Below are 26,442 nucleotides of genomic sequence, written 5' to 3' on the forward strand. Positions count from 1 at the left end.
ACACAGGGACATTCTGGGCCCTGTGACAACATTCCGCGGCTCGACTTTCAGTATTTATTAAACTCTAAAAGGCCGTAATCTTTTGGGGTTGTTGTCAGGCCTGGCTCCAAGCGTGGCTCCAAGCGTATCACTCCACTCCATTCAGCATCAGTGTGGACATCTGTAGACACAGTATCAGTCAGGCTTAATGTCCGTCTGACTGCAAAGGTGTCATTTTCACTCTGATCTGCTGTAGTGTAAAGTAACTGAGTACCTGTACTCAAGTACTGTACTTAGGTATAATTATGAGGTATTTTCTTTTTTGCTTTACTGGTGTATTTCCAATTTTCAATACTTTTACTTCTGCTCCACTACATCTCAGAGACAAATAATTTACTTTTTACTCCACTACAATGATTTGAAAACGTACTAGTTACTTAGTAGATTTGTATTATTATTATACAATAACCACTTCAGCTTGAACATTTTGAAAATAGCAGATCTACAAGCTCACAATACGTCACGATGCGACACATTGCATTTTTTGGCGATTCATTTATTATTATTACAAAACATACAATAACCACTTCAGCCCTATATACATCTGAAAATAGCAGATCTACAAGCTCACAATGCGTCGCATCACGACGCATTGTGAGCTTATAGATCTGCTATTTTCAACAACCAAAAATTACATTTTATACATTTGAAAACTTGTGAAATGGGACATTCTGCATAATGAGTACTTTCAACTTTTGGTACATGAAGTACATTTTGATACCAATACTTTTGTACTTCTTTGAATGCCAGACTTTTACTTGTAACAGTGTATTTCTACATTGCGGTATAGATACCTTTACTTACGTACTGAAAACATTTGAGTACTTTTTCAACACTGAGTATCAGTCAAGCTATAATGTCCGTCTGACAGCAAGGTGTCATTTTCACTGTGATCTGCTGCTATACACGCTGACTGCTCTGATCACAGACCAGAAGGGTGTGTGATTACACCACCCTGGCTCACCCTGGCACTCATTCATGGAGTCAGGAAGAAATCATCACACTTTTTTTTTAGTGGTGCCAGCCACTCCTACGCTTGACCGTGTGTGTGGCGGTCTGTCCGTCCGTCCGTTTGAGCACGGCCTCAACAGCTGCAGCTGATTGCAACACAAGGATGCAACCAGTTACACTAATTCAAAGGCACCACTCTCTTCACACTGGGTGTGATTTTTTATTATTATTTAATGTCATTGCAGTACGGTTTTATAGCGGTGACTTTGTGATTCAGGGCTATACAAATACAAGTCGAGTTAACCCATTAAGACGGGGAACTTGTTGAGGTACAATGAAACAAGCACCTGACATCTTTGTCTCTGACAGAGCTCAGTGAAACAAGGTGGAGGCGCGGGAAACCATGCAGGTATTTGTTGAGTGTTTTGGTGTAGGGGTGGCAGTCGGATCAGGAGACACCGACAATTGGATGATTGAGCAGAATCGACTTTCCCTCCTATAGGGAGAGGCAGTGTGGCACTGCTGTCTGATAAGACAATTATCTGAATAGGACAATCTCCCCTCCTTCACATTCATCATGACCTCCTGTCTTTGTGCGTGTGCGTGTGCGTGTGCATGTGCGTGTGCGTGTGGTTGTGCGTGTGCGTGTTCTTATATACCCTTCAATCCGGGAAAGCATCCGTGTCATTTTAGATGTTTCCATCATAAACGTGTGTTGAAAACAATCGCATTAAAAACCTCTCTTTTATGTCTATCCCCCTCATTCCACCTCTCTCAGATTGTCCTTAGATCTTCTAGTGTTGGTCCTGTAGGCCTACTGTGCCGTGCTGCACCATGCTGTGGATGGAGTGGAGGGTGGTGGTGGACTCCCTGCGCGGGCGGAGGAGGATGCTGCCCTGCACCTTCTGGTTCCTGCTGCTGTTCGCCGCCGGCGGCCTGGTTCTCTTCATACACCTGCAGGACCTGTCTGAGATGGTCCAGCAACAGGGACCAGGTAGGAGCATTCTATACATACTGCCCAAAGATGGTTCAATTTAACCCATTAAGAAAAAAGCATCTGCCATTTTAGATTTTAACCACTTTAACCATTATTCTATACTTGGGCTATTCAAAAATAGTAGATCTACAACCTCATAGTGCGGCAACGAGCTTGTAGATCTGCTATTTTGTTGTTGTTGAACAATCGTAAAAATGTGTGCAAATCTTTGAATGTATGTGTTGTTTAAAGCAAAACTTTTTAACTCAAAGAGTTAAAAAAAAAACTTTGCTTCTGGGGATTCTACAAATTACACATTTTTGAAAAAAAAAACTTCTGTTAAAATATCAGTGGTTATTTTTTCATGTCAAGGACCACCCAAAATGATACATATTTGTCCGCGGACCCCCCCATCTCAAAATATTTTGTTCCAGGGAAGCAACGTTAAAAATGTATATAAAGATTTGCACACATTTTCACGATTTTGTTGAATTTTTTTTTCAGATCTACAAGCTCATATCGCGGCACTCGGTGCCGCGCTATGAGCTTGTATATCTGCTATTTTTTAATAGCCAAAGAAATCTAAAGTGACACAGATGCGTTCACGGTCTAAATGGGTTAAAAATATAGACCATCCCAATTGGAGCCACAAGAGGGCGAAATGGTACGCAAATCCCACACAATGGTCTCCTAAGTGGGCAATAGCACCACTTAGAGATCTGCCATGGGGCAGATCTCGTTAATCGGCCTATGTTTACTGGTGCTAGATCTCGCGAGAGAGTGTGTTGCTGGGACAGAGAAAGGTCGATAATAAAGTAGATTGTCTCCTGATGTGTCTCTGAAAAACACCATTTTAGCATGAAAATCTTGGGAAGATTGTGTGGCTTGTGACGATCGGGTCCAATATTTAGTTCAGTGACCATGGGGATAAAGAATGGTTCAGAAGCTGTGTTCACGTTCACTCTTCCATTGGAAATAATTGACTCCAGCCTGCTTCCGGTCTCCTAAAAAGGCATCCGCCTACTTCACGTAGATACAGGAAGTAAACCGGAGATGGCATGTCTTTCTTTTTGTTTGTGTCTTGGATACTACCTGACCTTGTTCCCAGCCTTTTCTCATCTGTGAAGAGAAAAGCCTGGTAGCGACATATTGCAGAGAACATCTATAAGGCGGGACTTCCACACTTACCCCGGAAGCTGTGTTTTTTTCCGACCAATCACAACACGGGTTTCATGCACAGGAAATGTAACAGTGTTGATTTTGACAACAAATTCTCTTTTGAATCAAATTCCATTTAGTTTTAGTCATATTTTAGTCATCTGAAATGCTTTAGTTTTTAGTCGACTAGATATCATAAGATTATAGTCGACTAAATCTACAGTTGATTTAGTCGACTAAAATTTATTTTGGCGGTGCCGTGATGGCGTCGTAATGGCTGATTTTAAACTTGGTTGCATGCTGAAAATAGCCGATCTACAAACTCACAACGCATCGCGCTGCGACGCGTTGTTAACTTGTAGATCTGCTATTTTCAGAGCGCAACACCCGAGCGCAACCAAACATAACAGACTTGTCTTTAAGTTTTACTGTATCTCTTCTCCACTAGTCTATCACTAACATTTTAGTCTAGTTTTTATTTGTTGACGAAATTGTTAGTATATTTACTCTTAGTTTTAGTCGTCATGGCTTAGTTTTTATTTCAGTGAAAAAAAGTAGTCGACCAATATTTTTTGTCATGGTTTAGTCGACAAAATCAACAGCTCTGTAAAGCCTCAACATAACTTCCGTAGGGGCAGTACTTCCACCAAATTCCAGTACTTCCGTTTAGACACTCAACAGGCTAGGTCAAAGATGCTCAATTCAGGAAGATAGCCCAACTGCTGCTTCGCCACTAGAGGCAAAATGGTACACAAATGGACTCCTACGTGGGCGCCGCCTGACGTCAGATCTTGCAGACATCCTATGTTTACGGGTGCTAGATCTCGTCAGACTAAGTTGATTTTCTCCAGATTTTTGTCTCTGAAAAAAGCAATTAAGTGTCAATAAGTTTGGTAAGATTGTGTGGCTTGTGACGATTGGGTCCAATATTTAGTTTAGTGACCACTTGAGTATTTCCATTTTTCAATACTCTATACTTCTACTCAATTACATCTCAGAGGCAAATATTGTATTTCTTTTTTACTCCACTACAGTTATTTGACAACTAGTTATTGTTACTTTGTAGATCTAGATTAGTAATATACATACATTAACCACTTAAGCCCTGTTTTATACTTCATCTACAAGCTCACAAATAAAAAAGAAATACACATTTTTGTACTTTTACTTAGGTTCTTTTGGTATGTTTTGACACCAATGCTTTTGTACTTTTACCCAAGTAAAATCTTGAAAAGTAGAGTATTCCTACATTGCTGTATTGCTACTTTTACTGAAATAACATAATCGGAGTATACTTCTTCCACCACCGTTTGTACCTAAATGTGATGATTATGTCCCCCCCCCTCCTCATTAGAGTCACATCCTGTTGTGCCTCTCAGGTTGCAGCGTTACGCTTGAGTTGGCTGCTCCGTTTAAAACCTGACACCTTTGTGTCTGCGTCTCACCTTTTAGACACCGAGCTGACACTCATCCAAGCACAGCGTAGAGTCAGCCACTTGATCAACAACATAACAAGTTAGCAATTACAGTGGTGGAAAGTAACTACAGTAAGTGCATTTACTTAAGTACTGTACTTAAGTACAAAAAACAGACAGACCACTGTTACTGAACGAACACTCTATAGCAATGATTACTATCACAACATAGAGCTTTGACTTTTTAACAAAAAACATTTTGTTTTGCCCAATAAATATCTCTTACACTACCTTTAAATTGATGTATATGAAGACAATAGAGAGTACATGATAATGAGGAGGCACACCGACACAGCTTTCATACGTATACATAAGCACATTGCGCACACAATTATCACCCACAGAAATGCACAAATGTACGCACATATACGGATGCATGGATATAAGAGCAAACACAAGCAACAAAAGCTTTTAAAAAAGTACACTAGATAAGGCATCCATGGATTGGAGACAGTGGTGTAGTGATGCAAACGCACAGACGAATGCATACAAGCACACTCTAAGACACACACACACACACACACACACACACACACACACACACACACACACACACAAGCACTCTAACACACATGGAGCTTCAGAGAAAGCGGCTAATGGAAACCCAACCACACACATGCACTCAAGCGCACTAATACATGCATATTCACACAAACCACACATACATACATGCAGTACACACACACACATACACACACAAGTTTATATATATATATATATATATATATATATATATATATATATATATATATAAATATATATTATATTTGCCCCAGTTGATAGCTCAGTAGTGATGCTATACTGTATGGGGCGGTGACCACTCAGAAGGTAGAACGGCTCAGCGTTATATAGAGAGAGAGTTGCGTCACTAGCATAGACTCCCATTGTAAGAATGGAATGCAGAAGTGCTCTCTTTCTCTTTCTCAATGAGGAGGTTCCAACGTTTGGAACTATACAGGAGGGCCTCCTGTAGGAGGCAACATCCCGCTTTGCGGCGAGATCAAAGCATGACGCAACTCTCTCTATATATAACGCTGGAGCGGCTGTCTGGGAGCCTTGTGCATCTTTGTTTGCCGAAGTGTCCTTGAGCAACAAACTGAACCCAGAACTGCTCCCTCGCGATGAGCAGGTTGGCGTCTCGCATGGATTCCTCCTTGTGCGTGCGTGCGTGCGTGCGTGCGTGCGTGCGTGCGTGCGTGCGTGCGTGCGTGCGTGCGTGCGTGCGTGTACATTGTAAAGTGCTTTTGGATAAAAAGGCACTATACAGAAAAGCCAGCCCCATTTATTTACTCTATCGATCCCTGTGGGGAAATGTATTCTGGGCGTTTGACCCGATCCTACTTATTAGGAGCCAGTGAAGCAACCACTGAGCAGCGCCTGGGGACCGGGGGGGGGGGGGCTCCAGGTTTAAGGCCAGGAGTAACACTACCTGTATGTATGTATGTACGTGTTCCCCCGACACGCGTGTCTTTTGTGTTGGAGGAAACCCACATGTACAGCTCATTAGCCTAGTGGTGGGTAGGCAAACCTTATAGGCAGGGGTGCCAACATTGGCAGAGTGGAGGGTATCATCACTGGCACACTGGCATAACGCGTCTCTGTCATTTTAGATTTCTTTGGGCTATTCAAAAATAGCAGATATACAAGCTCGCTTGTAGATTTGCATTTTTCTTTTAATCGTGAAAATGATTGAATTGAAAATGTGAGTTTATTTTTTAAAGCGAACATTTAAACTCAATTATTTGCTTCTGGGGGATTCTACAAATGTCTTCTAAATCTAATCCAGTGGTGTAAAGTAACTAAGTACATTTACTCAAGTACTGTACTTAAGTACAATTTTTTACTTTACCGGAGTATTTCCAATTGTCTATACTTTTACTTCTACTCCACTACATCTCAGAGGCAAATGTTGTACTTTTTACTTTAAATTATTTGAAAACTTGAGTTGTTACTTTGCAGATTGCATAAATATGACATTATAAAACACACATTAACCAGTTTAGCCCCGTTTTATCCTAGGCTATTTGTAAGTAAACAATTTGAGTACCTTTTTTTCCACCACTGCCTGATTCACCTCCAGTTCATAGAGACCCTGCCCCCCCTCCCTCCATCCCTGATTCACCTCCAGTTCCTACGCAGCCTGCCAGTGACTGCGTGGGCATACTGTTTCCCTCATGGAGGTAGAATTTGATCTCCCAGCCAGAGGTCCCGTAATCCCCCCTAAGCCCTGTCTGTTTGCAGAGTCTAATTTAGCTGTCTCCTAATGTAATTAAATTGTGCCGATGACCCCTGGAGTGGGTGGTTCACAATATTTCTATGCAAATCCCCAGCATTGGATGAGTCGTATGTATAGTGATGGAGGTGGAGGTGGAGGCGGTGGGGTGGGGTGACAGGATGTTATTTTACCCTTCTTTTTTTTTTTCATCCTCTTTGGCTGTGCCCACAAAGCTGCTTTAACCCATTCAAACCGGGAACGTATACCTTGTCATTTTCCATTTTTAGCCATAACCATTATTTTATACTTTGGGCTATTCAAAAATAGCAGATCTACAAGCTCGCAGCGCGGCACCGAGTGCCACGCTACGAGCTTGTAGATCTTTTTGAAAAATCTTGAAAATGTGTGCAAATCTTTGGATGTATATGTTTTTTAAAGCAACATTTTTTTTTTGCTTCTGTTGATTCTATAGATGTCTTCTAAATCTTTTTTTTTTTTTTTTACTATAATTATATCAGTGGTCCTCAAACTTTTTTTATTTTTGTATTTGTCCGTGGACCCCCCATCTCAAAATATTTTCTTCCAGGGACCCCCAGAAGCAAAGATTTGAGTTAAACTGTATATATTCATATATATTCATATATACAGTATAGAGTATATTCCGAGTGCCGCGCTATGAGCTTGTGGATCTGCAATTTTTGAACAGCCAAAGAAATCTTAAAATGACACAGATGCGTTCCCGGGCCTTAATGGATTAACAAAGCCGTCTTTCTTGTGCGGCGCTGGCACCGTCCCCTGCACTGGGCCGCCGGCAACAAGGGAGAGCATTGGAAAGCAATAGTTGGCACGGCTCACTCCATCACAGTCATTTTACACACAAACCCTTAAAGTGCAAAACAAGGGAGAGCCTGTGTCTCTGGGGAAGGGGGAATACCACAACACACCTTGATTGGAATGCTGCGAACAGCGTTGGTGGGGGTGTGGGGGGGGGCTAGGGGGCTCCGCTAACCGCTATGTACCCTGCGTTCGGCTTGGATGACCACCTGGCCGCCGGTATCCCCGGCAACTGTTAACTGCGACTATACTGTTTCGTTTTAGGGCACCTCAGGGAGAGCAAGGGCGACTGAGGATACCTTTAGCTAGAGAGGGGGGCTTCTGGGATATCCTGACAAGAAGAAGGAGGGGGAAAACATAGATTGCCAAGAGGGGGGGAAGTGAAACCCTTGGATTTTTTCCTCTGCGCGGGTATAGGTATCAGGTGCCTACATCACACTGCCTTGGTGCCATTTCCAGAGCAGCCGGGGCAGGCTATCTATCGGGAATTGGATTTAAGGACAACTCGTGGCAAATGCCAGATCACACATGCGGTGTTCCATTTCCATTCATTTCCGTGGGTTATGCCATGGGCTCTCCCAGCATAATCACATTTTCCCTGCAATCAGATCCTCCCATCAGTGGCACATACTGTATCACAGTAAAATCCTCGCTGTTAATTTAATTCTGAGAGTGTACAAATGGAACCAAATGGAACCCATTTGTACACTCACATTATGGTTACATTTGTACACTCAGTGTGGAAGTGGATAAAATAAACACTGAGGATTTTATTGTGTATCTGCTGTGGAATAATGGGTTTTTATTTGCCCTCTGCTTCGCTATACTACTACAAGTCTGTCATGGGAAAAAAAGTATATATTATCAAAATAACATTCTCCACATTGAAACTATAGGATACCAAGTACACAATGAACGTAGCATCTGTCTAAATAACATGCTATCTAAATGACATTTGAGCCTTTGCATAAGTCTGGATGGTCGTCAAAACTAGGTCATGCAAGGTTCAATGCCAGATCTTTTGATTAGTGTGAACCAGTGGTGTAAAGTGTCTATGTACATTTACTCAAGTACTGTACTTAAAGGTATCATGACATTCATGTTTACACCACATTCAGAGTCTTTGTCATGGTCCTTCAAACGTGTACAAAAAGTTTTAACTGAAAATTCCACTCCAGTGATTCACTGTAGGTGTTTTTGTCTCACATTTCTAAAGCCTTTTCAACTGCAATGAAAAAAGAAATCTTTGCCTGCGGGTGTCGCTGGTGAGGGATTTTGCCTGTCAATCATCGCCTCTGCTCCGCCCCCCCCCAAAGGAAAGGATAGGGGAGGGGAGGGGCGAGGAGGAGAGTGGGCGGGATTAATCGACTGTGACCTCACTGTCGAAGGGCCAAGCTCAGATTACTTTTCAGCCTAATTATTCAGAAAACCCCAGACCACAGAAAATCCACTGAATGTTCAAAGTTCAGATTTTTTGGGTGTAATTGAGGTCATAAAACCCCCCAAAAAAACATAAGAAATTAAAAAAGTGAAAATGAATGTCATCGAACCTTTAAGTACAATTTTGAGGATTTTTTTTAACTTTACTGGAGTATTTCCAATTGTCTATACTTTTACTTCTACTCCACTACATCTCAGAGGCAAATATTGTACTTTTACTCCACTACAATTATTTGAAAACTTTATAGTTACTAGTTACTTTGCAGATATAATTATTACATTATAAAACATACATTAACCAATTTTGCCCTATTTTATACCTAGGCTATTTGAAAATAGCCGATCTACAAGCTCACAACGCGTCACATCGCGACGCGTTGTGAGCTTGTAGATCTGCTATTTTCAAGCATTATAGTATTTTTACTTTTGGTACTTTAAGTACATTTTGATACCAATACTTTTGTACTTTTACTCAAGTAAATTTTGAATTCCTGACTTTTACTTTTAACAGAGTACTTCCACATCGCAGTATTGATACTTTTACTTAAGTAAAACATTTGAGTACTTTTTCCACCACTGGTGTGAACGCTGCGTACCGTACCCGGGTGCGGTCTCGTACGGTGATCCATGCCCCGGTGCGCTTGGAAGAGGTATTGTCTGGAGTACGATTCATTATGTACAACTCGGATGCCGTATACACATCAGGTGTGAAACCCAACCGCTCAGAAAGGCGTGGACACATGTCTGCACTCACACACATGCACACACAAAGCCTGCAATGCACATAATTACACACACACACACACACACACACACACACACACACACACACACACACACACACACACACACACACACACACACACACACACACACACACACACACACACACACACACACACACACACACACACACACACACACACACACACACACACACACACGCCGTACCGTGCCTCTAGTTAGGGATGATTCATAATCGTTACTGTGTTTTGGATGATTGCTAGAGAAAACCCTGACAGTTAATTAGCAGTGAATTCCCACGATTTCCCCGCTCATTAATAAAGCTTTTGAAAAACATGCTACTGTATATTGCAGCGAGAGCAGACATACGTGTGACTTAAATTCATCTCGTCTGCCAAGTACAGATTTAGTCTTGATGGTGTTATTGGTGATGACACAATTTATATTGTAGCCTGCCAATGTAACCACTTAAGCCCTATATACTTAGTTGACTATAGCGTCCCCCAGAGGTCTTTACTAGGCCCCTTCCTCGTTTCCCTCTACACCAAATATCTTGGACGGAAATTGCAGATCTACATGAAGCCCAGCATGCACAACGTGTCGCATTGCGATGCATTATAAGCTTGTAGATTGGCTTTTGTTTTTGCTGAATGTTTTGCCCCAGAATAGAGACGCTATCTATGTTGCTGCTGTCCATGTGCCTTTAACCCATTTAGACCAGGAATGCATCTGTGTGTCATTTTTAGATTTCGTTGGGCTATTCAAAAATAACAGATCTACAAGCTCATAGCGCGGCACCGAGTGCCGTGCTATGAGCTTGTAGATCTGCTATTTTTTGGGAAAATCGTGAAAATGTATGCAAATATTTGAATACATTTTTATGTGTATTTGGCCGCCGACCCACATCTCAAAATATGTTGTTCCAGGGACCCCCAGTATGCAAAGATTTGAGTTAAAAATGTTCGCTTTAAAAATAAATATATTCAAAGATAGGAACCAAAATGGAACCTTACGGGTCTCTAACTCTGAGAGTGTACAAATGGAACCCCATTTATACGTTCTCAGAGTTAAATGAACACAGATGATAGACTACCTACTGAACTATAGGGACTGTAATCTGTATCCCAGGCAGGGCCTTCTGTGCCATGAACTATTGAACCGTTGAACTATATAGAACCAAAATGCTAGAAGAATGTTAATGTCTCGCCACATAATAGGCTAATTTTCCAGTTCATTATTGTAAGGAGCGAATGTTCCTTTTTACGACAAATTCTTCCAGCTGAGTTCATTAACTGTATCTAATACATGGGAATAGCCTCTGAATAAGAAATATGCACTCTGTACGAAAGAGCTCGAGTGTGTGTGTGTGTGTGTGTGTGTGTGTGTGTGTGTGTGCGCGCGTGCGCGCGTGTGTGTGTGTTTATCTCCATCCTGGTGCTTAATTTATTGAATTACACACAAAAGCATCTATCTCTAAAAAAAAACACAGGAATCAAATTGAATAAAAATGCAAATTATTCATGGTTAAAATGTCTGCCGCCAGTGGGCGTGGCAGCATTAAGCTAGTCACGAGAAAGTGCAATGAAATGGAGCTGAAGCTTATTTTTAAATGTGTGCTGCTGTTCCCTTTAAAGCTACAATCTGGAACTTTGAATGAATTAAATGTAATTTTGACCAATCTGTAGGATGTACCGTACACTCTAAGAGATACAGACCGGAATGGAGTCCATTTAGTTCCTAACTAATCAGTGATATAGCTGTGGGGACCCCCCTGGAACGCACTCAAGGACCCCTGGAGGTCCCTGGACCCCACTTTGAGGGAACCACAGTGATAGAGTATGCTAATATGAAAAGTTTTAATCTGCAACACAATTGTATACAATGTACAATGTAGTGGGGGGTCCCTGCTTCATCTCTCTCTCTCTCTCTCTCTCTCTTTCTCTGCTATGGGGTCCTTGGCCTGGAAAAAAACGTGTAGACCCCTGTTGTAGAGAGCATTGCACTAGCTTTGTCGGGGGTTAATAATGGTTCCGTTCTCTCTGTATAGCGTACAGTGCAGTGGTGGAAAGTAACTAAGTACATGTACTCAAGTACTGTACTGTACTGTATTGTATTTTTACTTTACTGGAGTATTTCCAATTTCCAATACTTTTACTTCTACTCCACTACATCTCAGAGGCAAATGTTTTTACTCCACTACAATTATTTGAAAACTTTAGTTACTAGTTACTTTGTAGATATACATTTTTACATTATAAGACATACATTAACCACTTTAGCCCTATTTTATACATAGGCTATTTGAAAATAGCCGAGTCCATCTGCTATTTTCAAACATCTAAGTACTTTTACTTTTGGTATTTTAAGTACATTTTGATACCAATACTTTTGTGCTTTTACTCAAGTAAATATTGAATTCTGGATTTTTACTTGTAACAGAGTACTTCTACATTGCAGTATTGATACTTCTACTTAATTAAAACATGTTAGTACTTTCTCCACCACTGTCTGTAGAGCATATTGCACTAGCTTTGTCGGGGGGTTAATAATGGTTCTGGTTCTCTCTGTAGCGTACAACGTAACTGTAACTAAGTAACTAACTCTAAGGTTGCAAGACGGCATGGGGGTGGCATGGGGCATGGGGGTGGCTTTACAGAAGATGGCTTGTAATGTGAACAGACACAGACGTGTTTCTTTGGAAGTCTGGGTGAGAAAAGCTCTTTTCAGCCTCTAGACCTCGCTAGAAGTCAGGTTGCCCTTTAACAAGGTTAGGTAACGAACCCTGTTGCTGCGCTGATCAGATACAGTGAATAATGTGGAACAGTGTGAGGTTGGCTGTTCTGTCAGCCCATTCAATCGGCAGGAATGCATCTGTGTCATTTTAGATTTCTTTGGCTGTTCAAAAATAGCAGATACACAAGCTTGTAGTGCGGCACCAAGTGCCACGCTATCTTTTCAAAAATAGCAGATCTACAAGCACGTAGATCTGCTATTTTCAAAGCATTTTTATACATTTGGAAACTTGTGAAATGGGAAATGGGCATAATGAGTACTTTTACTTTTGGTCCTTTAAGTATATTTTGATGCCAATACTTTTGTACTTTTACTAAAGTACATTCTGAATACAAGACTTTTACTTAACAGTGTATTTCTACATTGTGGTTTTATACTTTTACTCAAGTAAAAATGTGAGTACTTCTTCCACACACACACACACACACACACACACCCCACACACACACACACACACACACACACACACACACACACACACACACACACACACACACACACACACACACACACACACACACACACACACACACACACACACACACACACACACACACACACACACACACTTCAATTCAATTCAATGGGCTTTATTGGCATGAGAAAACATACGTTTACATTGCCAAAGCATATACAACAATACAGAAATACAATCAAAACAAAAAATATGTACATTTGAAATTCAGAATCTTCAATAGATCAATTTCTATGTACCAAGATCACTGGGTGCAGGTATAGTGCAGGAATATACACAATGATTAGTCTTTAGGGTGGTTGTGTTCCGTTTGATATCCTTGACACACACACACACACACACACACACACACACACACACACACACACACACACACACACACACACACACACACACACACACACACACACACACACACACACACACACACACACCCCTGTGTACACTGACACCCCTGTCAACAGCCTTGCCCGTTCTCCTCTGCTATAAGGGGCTGCTGCTCCAGAGTGGAGGTGATTAGAGCTGAAGGAGATAACATCTGTTATTAAGGCCAGAATAGCCGACCGGGTTGGCTGCAGGGTTGGCCAGTGATCCCTTCAAAACAACAACAACGGGATTAGTTGCCTGTGTAGCGGATGCCACAGACTGCCCCACATCACTTCTCCTGCTCATACCAGTGGTGGAAAAAGTACTCAGATATTTTACTTGAGTAAAAGTAGTAATATAAACATACTCTGTCGCAAGTAAAAGGCTTGCGTTCAAAATGTTACTTGAGTAAAAGTACAAAATGTACTTAAAGTACCAAAAGTAAAAGTACTAGAATGTTTGAAAATAGCAGATCTACAAGCTCACAACGTGTCGCGTTGTGAGCTTGTAGATCGGCTATTTTCAAATAGCCTAGCTATAAAATAGGGCTAAATTGGTTAATGTATGTTTCATAATATCATAATTTATATCTGAAAAGTAACTAGTAACTTTTCAAAGTTTTCAAATAATTGTAGTGGAGTAAAAGTACAATATTTGCCTCTGAGATGTAGTGGAGTAGAATAAATTGGAAATTGGCAGGCAGCCCACAGAAAATAAGATATATTTACATATATATATGTATATATATATATACTGTATTACAGTATATTATACTGTATATACAGTATCAGTTTTAAATTTTCATGGCAGGGACCCCCAAATTGATATGTATTTGGCCACGGACCCCCCCCCCCCCCCATCTGAAAATGCTTTGTGCCAGGGACCCTTCAGAAGAATAGATGTGTGTTAAAAAAAAAACTGTTTAATTACATTTTCGAGATTTTTCAAAAAACAAAAAAAAAATAGCTTGTAGATCTGCTACTTTTGATTAGCCAAAGTATAAAATGATGGTTAAAGTGGTAAAAATGATTGTGATGCTATTAGCTAATTATACTCTGGAACCACAAAAAGGACCCCTGGGGGTCCCAGGACCCCACTTTGAGAACCAATGGTATACATACCATTGGTTTTTGAGGGAGAAAAAATAAATAAATCAATAACATAATTGCATAGAGCCGTAGTGTGAGACACTTTTCCCGCTCTTTTTAAGCTACAGTGAGGTGACACAGACTCAGACCTTGCGTTCACCAGCAGCACTCTTCTCTGTCACACAGTGTCAGGAGAGGAGTGCTGCTCTGGGGTGAACATTTATTTTAGTTTTTGTATTTATCTGAACTGCTGGCTCTTTGTGTCTCTCAAAATGTTCTTAACCCATTGAGACCGGGAAAGAATCTGTGTCATTTTTAGATTTCTTTGGCCATTCACAAATAGCAGACAAGCTCATAGAGCTTGTAGATCTGCTATTTTTGAAAAATCTGTACAAATTTGTGCAAATCATTGAATATAATATTTTTTTTTCAAAGCAAACATTTGTAACTCAAATCTTTGCTTCTGAATCCTAACAGTTTTCTGAAAAAAACGTATGTTGCTGTATGAGTTGTTTTCAAACGTTTCCATGTCAAGGACCACCCAAAATGATATGAATTTGGCCGCGGACCCCCATCTCAAAATATGTTGTTCCAGGGACCCCCAGAAGCACAGATCGGAATTAAAAATGTTCATTTTAAACAAAGTTTCCACGATTTTTCAAAAAATAGCAGATCTACGAGCTCATAGCACGGCACTCGGTGCCGCGCTATGAGCTTGTAGATCTGCTATTTTCGAATAGCCAAAAAAATCTTAAAAATGACACAGTCTTAATGGGTTAAGCAATTACTGTACGTGTGTGAGTGAGATCAAGGGTGGCCAACAAAGACTGTTCCCAGCTAAACTGCAGGCTTCTCAGCTTCTATCTTCAACCACGACGGGGTATACCAGAGCTTTTTGTTGCACTGCAGCTACAGCCAAATAAAGAGGAGGGAGAATGAGAGAGAAGCAGATAAAAGCTGACACACACACAATGTATTAAACCTCAACGTTATTAGATATGAGCTTCTGCTGGGCCGAAGCACCATAGCTTAAGGCAAATATACTCTCTCACTGTGCCTTTCATGGGACTAATAGCAACTGTGTTCTGAACACAGCACTGCCTCTGTCTCTCTGTCTCTCTCTCTCTCTCTCTCCGCCCTCTCTTTTTTGTGGTCTCTCTCTCTCACTCTCTTACATGATTCAGTATATACTGCCACTTTAACTTCAATACACTCATAAAGAGATGCAGCACAGCAAACTGGATGAAAGGATGTGCCTTCGTAGCAGATAGTGTGTCCCACACACACACAGAGCTATTCCTCTAATAGAAATCTTCAATTAAAGTCCACAGCTGCTTATATTTTCATTCATTCAGGAGCAGTATGGTGTCCTCAAGCAATGAATGGAGACGCTTGCATTCTTGCATCTACATTGTTGGTTGTGTACCGTGTACGTGCGCGTGCGCGTGCGCGTGTGCGTGTGTGTGTCTGTGTGTCTGTGTGTCTGTGTGTCTGTGCGTTGGTGTGGATCCACACCAGTGGTGGAAAAAGTCCTCACATTTTCTACTTAAGTAAAAGTATCAATACTGTAATGTAGAAATACTCTGTTATAAGTAAAAGTAAAAAGTGTTCAAAATGTTACTTGAGTAAAAGTACAAAAGTATTGGCATCAAAATGTACTTACAGTAACAAAAGTAAAAGTACTAAACTGTTTGAAAATAGCAGATCTACAAGCTCGCGACGCGCTCTGAGCTTGTAGATCGGCTATTTTCAAATAGCCTAGGTATAAAATAGGGCTAAAGGGGTTAATGTATGTTTTATAATGTAATAATTTATAGCTGCAAAGTAACTAAAGCTTTCAAATCATTGTAGTGGAGTAAAAGTACAATATTTGCCTCTGAGATGTAGTGGAGTAGAAGTAAAAGTATTGAACATTGGAAACACTCCATTAAAGTAAAAGTACCTCAAGATTGTACTTAAGTACAGTACTTGAGTAACAGATTCTTGTCGGGTGAGACGATTCCCTGACAATCAGTATTATTCTTCTATAGGCCTGTGGAGACACTCTACTCTATGGCTGAGTGGCTCTTACTGGCAGAGGGGCCAATAGAAACGAGGACTCACAGCTGCCTGTGACACGCAGCAGACCCAGGGCACAGCGGACAAGGAGCTTCAATGGCTCTAAGACAGGGAGGGGTCTTCAATGTTTTTTCAGGCCAAGGACCCCTTAACTGAGAGACAGATGAAGCAGCCCCCCCCCCCCCCCCACTACATATTGTACAGTGCTGGAAATTAACTAAGTACATTTACTTAAGGACTGTAATTTTTAGGTATTTGTACTTTACTTGAGTGTTAACAATTTCAAATACTTTTACTTCTACTCCACTACATCTCGGATCCAAATATTGTACTTTTACTCCACTACATTTAATTGAAAACTTCAGCTACTAATTACTTGTATTTTTTATTATTATTACAAAACATACATTAACCATGCAGGCCTATATATACATTTCGGCCATTTGAAAATAGACGATCTACAAGCTCACAATGCGTCACCATGTGACGCATTGTGAGCTTGTAGATCTGCTATTTTCAAAAGATGTTTTAAACTTTTTGAAAACTTGAAATGGGATATTCTGCATAATGAGCACTTTTACTTTTGGTACTTTAAGTACATTTTGATGCCAATACTTTTGTACTTTTACTTAAGTAAATTTAGAATTCTTGACTTTTACTTGTAATGGAGTATTTCTACATTGCAATATTGATACTTGTACTTACTGTAAGTACAACATTTGAGTACTTTTTCCAGTACCACTGATATTGTATAAAATTGTGTCTTCATAGATTTCATAGATAGCTTCATAGACCTGTTTGACAGCCCTATATCATCAGTGTATGTGTTAGATTTGTGTATTTTCAGACATTTAACCACTTCAGCCCTCAGTAGCCTTCAGTACTTAGTAAACTTGACCTTTCACTCTGTACTTGGTCTGCTCTTTTTTTCCCTCTACGACAAACGTCTCTGCCGAAAATAGCCGATCCGCGAGCTTGTAGATCTGCTATTTTTTGGGCTGAAGTTCCCATCAGAAAAGGGTAGGGTTCAAGTAAAAACATATCCTATCACACAAAGATTTGGCGCCCTCCCTGTAGTAACTCTGAGGACCCCCTAGGGGTCCCGGACCCCCTGTCGAAGACCCCTGCTCTAAGACTTGATTTATACCTGGTTGAATGCTGGTGTCACGCACCGAAAATCACAGATCTTATAGTAGTACTGTAGATCGCCTATTTTCACCCACACCAACCAAATAGGCTAATATAGGCTTAAAGGGATAGTTCACCAAAAAGAAGATTACAAACCCCATGAAGACTTGAATTTATGGAGATTTTTTTTTAGTTTTTGTCGCACTCCTTAGCCAATAATTTGATGACCGGTGGAGTCATCGGTGGTAGGAGACTCAATGGAGACTCTTTGAGTCTCCGCCGGTCATCAAATTATTGGTTTAGGAATGCGAAAATGAACAAAAAAATCTCCATGAATTCAAGTCTTCATGGGGTGAGTAATCGATAGAAAAAAAGTCATTTTGTGGGTGAACTACCCCAGTGCCATAGTCGGCAATTAGACCTCCGTCTAAAACCGGGTTATAACTGGGTTATAAGAAGTTTTTTCAACCTCTATTCTTAGCCTAGACGTTGATTAAGCGTCTACATATAGACGTCTATATTAGACGTCTATATTATAGACGTAATTTCAGCGGATATAATATAGACGGTCTATATATAGACGCTTAAAAAACAGCTAATCAACGTCTAGGCGAAGAATAGAGGTTGAAAAAAACGTTCACTTTTTATAACCCGGTTTTAGCCGTATTTTAGCCCGAAAAAAGCTCAGTGGGATGAATTCAATTAAGGCTTCATGGTGTGAGCAATCGATAGAGAAAAAAAAGTCATTTTGGGGGTGAAATATCCCTTTAACTATCTCCGTCTCTCTCTCTTCCCCTCCCTTGCCGTGTTGTACATATTTTGTACATATGACGTTTGTACATATTTTGCATAATCAGTACAATCAGTCTAGTTTTTTAACCAAGATTATGTGCATAATGTGCGAGAGGAGATCCGAATCCCAACCGCCTACAGCAATTTGTTATCTCTCCCAATTAATGTATTTGATGGCAACACATGTTCGGATGAATGTTTACGTGAGCGACAGCAGCAACGCCATTTCCTTTGAGCGTGCAAATGTACTTAATACTGCTATAGGCCAATGAATGTTATTCTATATCATTGGTCCTCAAAGTGGGGTCCTTTGGGGGGGGGGGGGGGGGGGGTACCAGGGGGTCCCCAGCAAAATTAGTTAATATAACCACTTTAACCATATTTTATACTTTGGCTATTCAAAAATAGCAAATCTACAAGCTCATCCCTGGCAGCCAAATACATATCATTTTGGGGGCCCTTGACATAAAAACGTTTTTAGAACCACTGTTCTATATGCTGCGATACCTGTTGCGATTCTGTCATTATACTGGTTTCTGATTATTCATGATTGTGGTCGTTTTGGTTTTTGCCACCAGTATGGTGTCTGCATGTCCTCTGAGAGCAGCGGGGAGGCAGGAGTTCATTTCAGACTCACTGACTCCGACTGTTTCACCATCGCCATGCAGTTCACGGCCAATTACCTCCTGCTTCTCAGCGTGACAGTTAACTACAGCATGGAGGAAGAGATAAAAGGAGAGAAACAATTTGACTCTGGTAATGGGAAGAAGGCAAAGCTGACAGGTCAGAGAGGGGGCCCTGCAGAAAATTAGGTATGAGGTGACACGACGAAACGCAGACATCTCTGCTTTCAAATTCAAGGCAAGGGATTTTAGCCCATTGATTCAATTCAGTGCCAGAAAAAAACATTGTCTATTAGCCACCAGTGCCAGCGATTTTCGAGTGTTTTCACCCACCTTTGAAACATCATAGAATATTATTCTTCACAACGATCGACTCGCCGATCGCTTTAAAAGACGTAGGGGGGGTCTCGTAGAAAGTGTGCCCCGAGGGGGCAGCAGATCTACAAGCTCACAATGCGTCACGATGCGACGCATTGTGAGCTTGAAGATCTGCTATTTTCAAATGGCCGAAATGTTTATAGGGCTGAAGTGGTTAATGTTTTGTAATAAATTATAATCAAAATCTACAAAGTAACTAGTAACTAAAGTTAGCACTTGAGTACATGTAGTTAGTTACTTTCCACCACTGGTCTCTGACAGAGCTCAGTGAAACAAGGTGGAGGCGCGGGAAACCATGCAGGTATTTGTTGAGTGCTTTGGTGTAGGGGTGGCAGTCGGATCAGGAGACACCGACAATTGGATGATTGAGCAGAATCGACTTTCCCTCCTATAGGGAGAGGCAGTGTGGCACTGCTGTCTGATAAGACAATTATCTGAATAGGACAATCTCCCCTCCTTCACATTCATCGTGAACTTTGTGTGTGTGTGTGCGTGCGTACTTGCGTGTGCGCGCGCAAGCAAGCGCGCGCGTGTGTGTTCTGTGTCTACGTCTACGTAACTAAGTACATTTACTTAAGTACTGTACTTAAGTACAATTTTGAGGTATTTGTACTTTACTTGAGTATTTCCAATTTTCAGTAATTTTACTTCTACTCCACTACATCTCAGAGGCAAATATTGTACTTTTACTCCACTACAATTATTTGAAAACTTTAGTTACTAGTTACTTTTCAGATATAAATTATGATATTATGAAACATACATTAACCACTTTAGCCCTATTTTATACATAGGCTATTTGAAAATAGCCGATCTACAAGCTCACAACGTGTCGCGATGTGACGCGTTGTGAGCTTTTAGATCTGCTATTTTCAAACATTTGAGTAATTTTACTTTTGGTACTTTAAGTACATTTTGATGCCAATACTTTGGTACTTTTACTCAAGTAAATTTTTTATTCCGGACTTTTACTTGTAACAGAGTACTTCTACATTGCAGTATTGATACTTTTACTTAAGTAAAACATTTGAGTACTTTTTCCACCACTGGCGTTACCTTCTTCCAACATGGTGTGTGTACATGGGAAAGCACACTGGTGGTTGCAAAAAGCTCTAGAATGTATTGCTCGTCAACGTTTCGGCGTGTTCAAGCCTTCATCAGGACATACAAGGGCGCCGATACTGTGGGTGCCTCGGGGCTAAAGCACCCAGGTGAAATGAGGAGCACCCACTGGGTGCTGGTCAAAAAAATAAATAAAACTAGAAAAAGTGCTCCACAGAGCACAGGTCTCCGCCAGGTTAGGTAGGTTATTGTGGCCTCCTGGTGGCGCTATAATAGGCCAATGTGAAAAGGGTGCCATTTCTTCTTGGGCCTTTCACGGCAATCGATGATTTGAGGCATTTTGTTCCAAAAATGTGTGTTGCTAAATTAGACCTGCTGGTGGCGCTATAACAGGCCAATGTGAAAAGGGTGCCATTTCTTCCTCAGCCTAGTGGGAATGTGCGTGCAAAATTTCAAGGAAATCGCATGCTGTGTTCATGATTTGAGGCATTTTGTTTAAAACAAACCAATCCTGCAAACTTTGGAAGGCAATCTTAAAGGGTAAGACCACTTTGGTAGAGGTTTGGGTTGTGTAGTTACCTTGCCTTCCTGTTGATTTTACCATTTAAAGATCTGGATCCGGATCCGCGGATCCAGTCCAGGTTTTCTACTTATTAAAAATGGCAAAATCAACAGGAAGTTGACATTTTTATAAAAAAACAGTACTGGGTTTGGTGATGTTCTATATTGTCTGAATCAACTTTGTTTGCTTTCGTTTATGTGCTAAAAGAGTGACTTTGAGAGCTGTTTTACCGTACAATGTAAGTCAATGAGGAGCATATTTTGAATTATCAATTTCTAATCAATGGAGCAATTATTTTTGATTTCTTGCCCACCTGTGGAGTTACATCATGGCAAGGTAACTACACAACCCAAACCTCTATCAAAGTGGTCTTGCCCTTTAACCAATTAGGATGGAATATGGAAAATCGGACAGATCCGTGTTGATCACATGACTATAGAGATAGTGTGTACCGATTTGCGTGATGTTTGGATCAAATCTGAAGGAGTACTGTCAAAAAATATGTTTTGCACAAATCGGCCTCCTGGTGGCGCTATAACAGGCCCATGTGAAACATTTGGGGCAGAGGTTCTGAATTGGCATCCAGGGAGTGTGTGTGCAAAGCTTCGCTGCGATCAAGCCAACGGTGCGGGAGATTAGCCGTTCACAGACGGACACACGGACGGACGGACACACACACACACACACACACACACACGGACGGACAGGGGGTAAAACATACTCTCTCGCCATGCCTTTCGGCCTGGCGGAGACAAAAATTATAATAATATAGAGAGTAGAGAGAGTGGCCTTACAATTTGCAGAGCAGGGTTTGATTCCAGTTTGGGGCAACTTAATGAATAATGTTGAGGTGTTTTTTTTTACTTTACTGGAGTATTACTGTACTTTTACTTCTACTCCACTACATCTGCAGAGGCAAATATTGTACTTTTACTCCACTACAATTATTTGAAAACTTTAGTTACTAGTGACTTTGCAGATATAAATGATTATATTATAAAACATATACATTAACCACTTTAGCCCTATTTTATACCACAGCCATTTGAAAATAGCCGATCTACAAGCTTGTAGATCGGCTACTTTCAAACATTTTAGTACTTTTACTTTTGGTACTTTAAGTATATTTTGATGCCAATACTTTTGTACTTTCAATCTTGTACATCTGCTATTTTTTATTGTGTAGGAAAGTAACTAAGTACATTTACGCAAGTACTGTGCTTAAGTACAATAGTTATTTTGAGGTACTTTTACTTTACTGGAGTATTTAATACTTTTACTTCTACTCCACTACATCTCAGAGGAAAATATTGTACTTTTACTCCAGTGGTGTAAAAGTAATGCACGCACTAGGCAGTGCGTGCATTACCTTTTTCATACATGGGAAAGCACCACAGGCTTCATGTGGTTAAAATACAGTATAGTGGCCACATAGTTAAAGAACGTGATCTCAGGTCTACACTACAGCCTAAATTAGGTTGTACAGATACCACCCACTGTTCTATTCAACACTGGTGGTGCATAATTTCCCTCACGTAACACGTCAGAGTGACGTGTGCCAGAGGTTTTAAGAGGTATTAAAATAGGGTACGTTCAGTGCCAGCATATCTTCCATCCACTTACGTTGATACGTTTCGTGCTGTAGAAGCCCCGACGCGGAAGTGCATGTAAACAAAGCGTGCGTGCGAGACGGCGGAGGGCCCCGACTAACGCCTGGAACAATAATATTTCTAACGCGATCCTCCATTGCAGAGTGATCGCCGATCGAAAACGGCTCACTTCCACCACGTTAAAAAGAAATGGAGATATTAAGCTTTTAGTCAAGGAGTTAACATTGGAGCGGCCGACCGGAAGGATTTTTGACATGGATCCACATCCGGCCTCTCCTTCTCAGAGACTCCTTGGATGATCCCAAAGTTTCGTTAGAGCGCCCCACGTGGGCCCCACGTATAAAAAAAATATGGGCCAAAAAACGGTCCGGACCGTTTATGGCACACGACGCATGGATTCTCAAAAACGGTCCGGACCGTTTTTGGCACACAATGTGTTAATACACTATTTACTATTTTCAGCTATCACTGATAATCTATCAGGGGGAAGAAGAGGTAGATGGAAAAGCATAAGAAATCCCTCTGATCTCCCAAGACGTGTCCCATAGCTAACCGTCGTCTTTAATCAGCATGAATTTCTCGCCAGCTTAATTATTCTGCTAGTTATAATTTTAGAGTTGTGAAATATCCCATTATCGACCGAGCTATTAATATCACCCCCTTATAAATACAAATGAGCTTAAACTCAATAAGAATATCTCCACCACTCTAGGATGAATCCCCCCTCCCCCCCCCCTCCACCACCACCCCCCAAAGAACACTGCTGTTCTTCCTCGCACATATGCACTGTTTTGCAATCACAGCACTTAAATATAGACACGGCAAAACAAACCAACATGTGCTGAGGAATTATTGCACACACCATTAAAAATAAAACACGTAAAAAACATCAACAAAACAATGCAGATGCTCTCAATCAGCAGTATTATTTGCAGTGGTGGAAAAAGTACTCAAATTCTTTACCTAAGTAAAAGTACCAATACTGCAATATAGAAATACTATATATACTAAAAATACTATATACAAAAGTAAAAGTACCAAAATGTTTGAAAATAGCAGATCTACAAGCTCACAACGCGTCGCGATGCGAGGCGTTGTGAGCTTGTAGATCGGCTATTTTCAAAAAGCCTAGGTATAAAATATAGGGCTGAAGTGGTTAATGTATGTTTCATAATATAATAATTTATATCTGCAAAGTAACCATGAGTTTTCAAATCATTGTAGTGGAGTAAAAGTACAATATTAGCCTCCGAGATGTAGTCGAGTAGAAGTAAAAGTATTGGAAATTGGAAATACTCAAGTAAAGTACAAATACCTCAAAATTGTACTTAAGTAAATGTACTTAGTTACTTTCCACCACTGATTATTTGGTGTGAGAGGAAGCCGTGCCTTTGTCAGGGTTTAAAAATAGACTTGCATTAATATTGTCCGTGACAATATCAATCACGTCAAACCTGCAGTGAAGTGGAAGGGGAGAGGGAATGCGAGCGGAGCGGAGCGGGCCTCTCGTATTCATACTGTACACGCTCCTGTATTATAAAGGGAGCTCTTACAACAAACAAATGGATGTGATAACTCCAGGCCTCAAAACACAATAGATAGCTTTCTAAAAAGAGATGGATCAAATAAATGGAACCTCTTCATGAAAGTGATACGTCACTGTATTAGATGTCGCTATGCCTCGTAGGTGCTACTATGCAGTGGTGTAAAGTAACTAAGTACATTTACTCAAGTACTGTACTTAAGTAAAATGTGAGGTATTTTTAGGTTTTAGTACTTTTACTTCTACTCCACTACATCTCAGAGGCAAATATTGTACTTTTACTCCACTACAGTTGTTTGAAAACTTTAGTTACTAGTTACTTTGCAGATTAGCTATTACATTATAAAATATACATTTACCACTTTAGCCCAATTTCATACCTAGGATATTTGAAAATAGCCGATCTACAAGCTCTTGCGATGCGAGGGGTTGTGAGCTTGTAGATCAGCAAATGTTTTTGTACTTTTACTTTTTTAAATTTTTATACCAATACTTTTGTACTTTTACTCAAGTAAATTCAGAATTTAGTTGAATATACTTCTACATTGCAGTATTGATACTTTTACTTAAGTAAAACATTTGAGTACTTTTTCCACCACTGCTACTATGACAACTACGAGTCCTTCTGAGGCAGGTACACAGTAAATGGACCCTTTCAGGTCCACTTGTACACTCTCAGGATTTTAGTGTGTATAAAAATTGTTGGGCTGTATGTCTCTATATTTGACTTTGAAATACTGATGTGTTTAGTGAGTTGAATCGACCTGTGGAAAATGTTTATGGCATTTTGCTTCACGCTAGAGTACAGTGGAGGGAAACGGAATCGCAGCACCAAGGGAGCAACACAATCGCCTAAAGATATGAGAAACAGGTTTGGGGATTGGAAGGCTGGTTTTAAGAGGTAGAGTCCCAAATCTCTCAACAGATACAATCAGTATCGGGACCCCCAGGGAGTTCCCACATGATTTTTTGGGGGGGTCCCCAGATGACAGTGAAGTGATAATTTAAGGAATCTTAAGACCTTTATAAAACGAAAAAGACCATTGGTCAAATTGTCAAATAATATAAGAAAGAGGTCAACATTTTGAAAATAGCCGATATACAAGCTCACAACGCCCTGCGTTGCAAGGCGTTGCAAGCTTGTAGATCTGCTACTTTCACAATATTTATCTGTGAAACCGAGTCAAAAATGTAATGCCTAAACTCCTACAAATCCAAGTGCTTTTCAGGATGGGGGGTCCCCAGTTCAAATATGATTATTTCGGGGGGTCCCCAGTTACCCCAGTCCAATTTTCGTGACGGGTCACATTTATCAGTGCTCAGAGTGATGCCTGCCGTATATCCTTAACATGCCTGCATGTATACTTTTTATAAACATTTGTTTGAAAGTCAAGAAAAATAAGCTGTAGTTTTTTTTGCCAAGGGCTGTGGTGGGGGGGGGGGGGGGAGTCCACTGAAGGCAGTGAAATAATTACTCTAGGGTATGCACGGTATAGCATTCGAATCGTTGTGAGCTTGTAGATCTGCTATTTTTGGCTAAAGTTCTCCTCAGAATATGGATGCTGTTCAAGTTTTTAAAAAATAGTTCTCATCACACAAAGATTTGGAGGACCCCCTGTAGTAACTCTGAGAACCCTCTAGGGGTCCGGGACCCCCTGTTGAAGACCTCTGGCCTAAAACGGTCACCTCTGGCTTCGATGTATCAGTGCTCAGAGTGATGTTGCTGTTTGAATCTCCCCCAGCGTAGCTTACAGGCGAGCGTCATGCTCCTCTTGTGTTCGGCCTCACACCGGCACATCGTCTATGTGGCAAAACGACGTCCTCGAGCCCTTCTGTGACCTCTGTCACCAGCATTCTGTTCTGAAAGTGTTCGGGGGCGCGGATGCTGTGCAGAAAGGTAGCTGTTGGAAGTATAGCGCCATAGTCAAAGGGTCAAGATCGGAATAGCTGTACAAATTGGCGTCGTTAAGACATTGCATTGCATGGCAACAGTTTGTGTAACGTGTGATTTCACACCAGAATATATAAGACGATGCAGGTGTTGAAAATGACTGTAGACGTCGAGAGACAGAGAGAGAGACAGAGACAGACAGACAGACAGACAGACAGACAGAGTGATGTTGTATTGGACC

At 40.8% G+C, this 26,442-nt stretch overlaps 1 protein-coding gene across 1 annotated transcript in view; it reads left to right on the forward strand.

Moving 5' to 3' along the window:
- Positions 1-1,824: 1,824 nt before the first annotated feature.
- chst8 (carbohydrate (N-acetylgalactosamine 4-0) sulfotransferase 8) overlaps positions 1,825-26,442 on the forward strand; it is a gene marked incomplete at both ends in the record, with an annotated part of 337,847 nt that continues 313,229 nt past the window's right edge. Inside the window, one exon of the mRNA XM_080425015.1 lies at positions 1,825-1,984. Coding sequence (XP_080281141.1) covers positions 1,825-1,984 — 160 coding nt within the window. The remainder of the gene's footprint in view (positions 1,985-26,442) is intronic.

The sequence above is a fragment of the Gymnoscopelus braueri genome (genome assembly GCF_963280865.1).
Source record: "Gymnoscopelus braueri genome assembly, chromosome: 1".
In the NCBI taxonomy this organism is placed as follows: Eukaryota; Metazoa; Chordata; class Actinopteri; order Myctophiformes; family Myctophidae; genus Gymnoscopelus; species Gymnoscopelus braueri.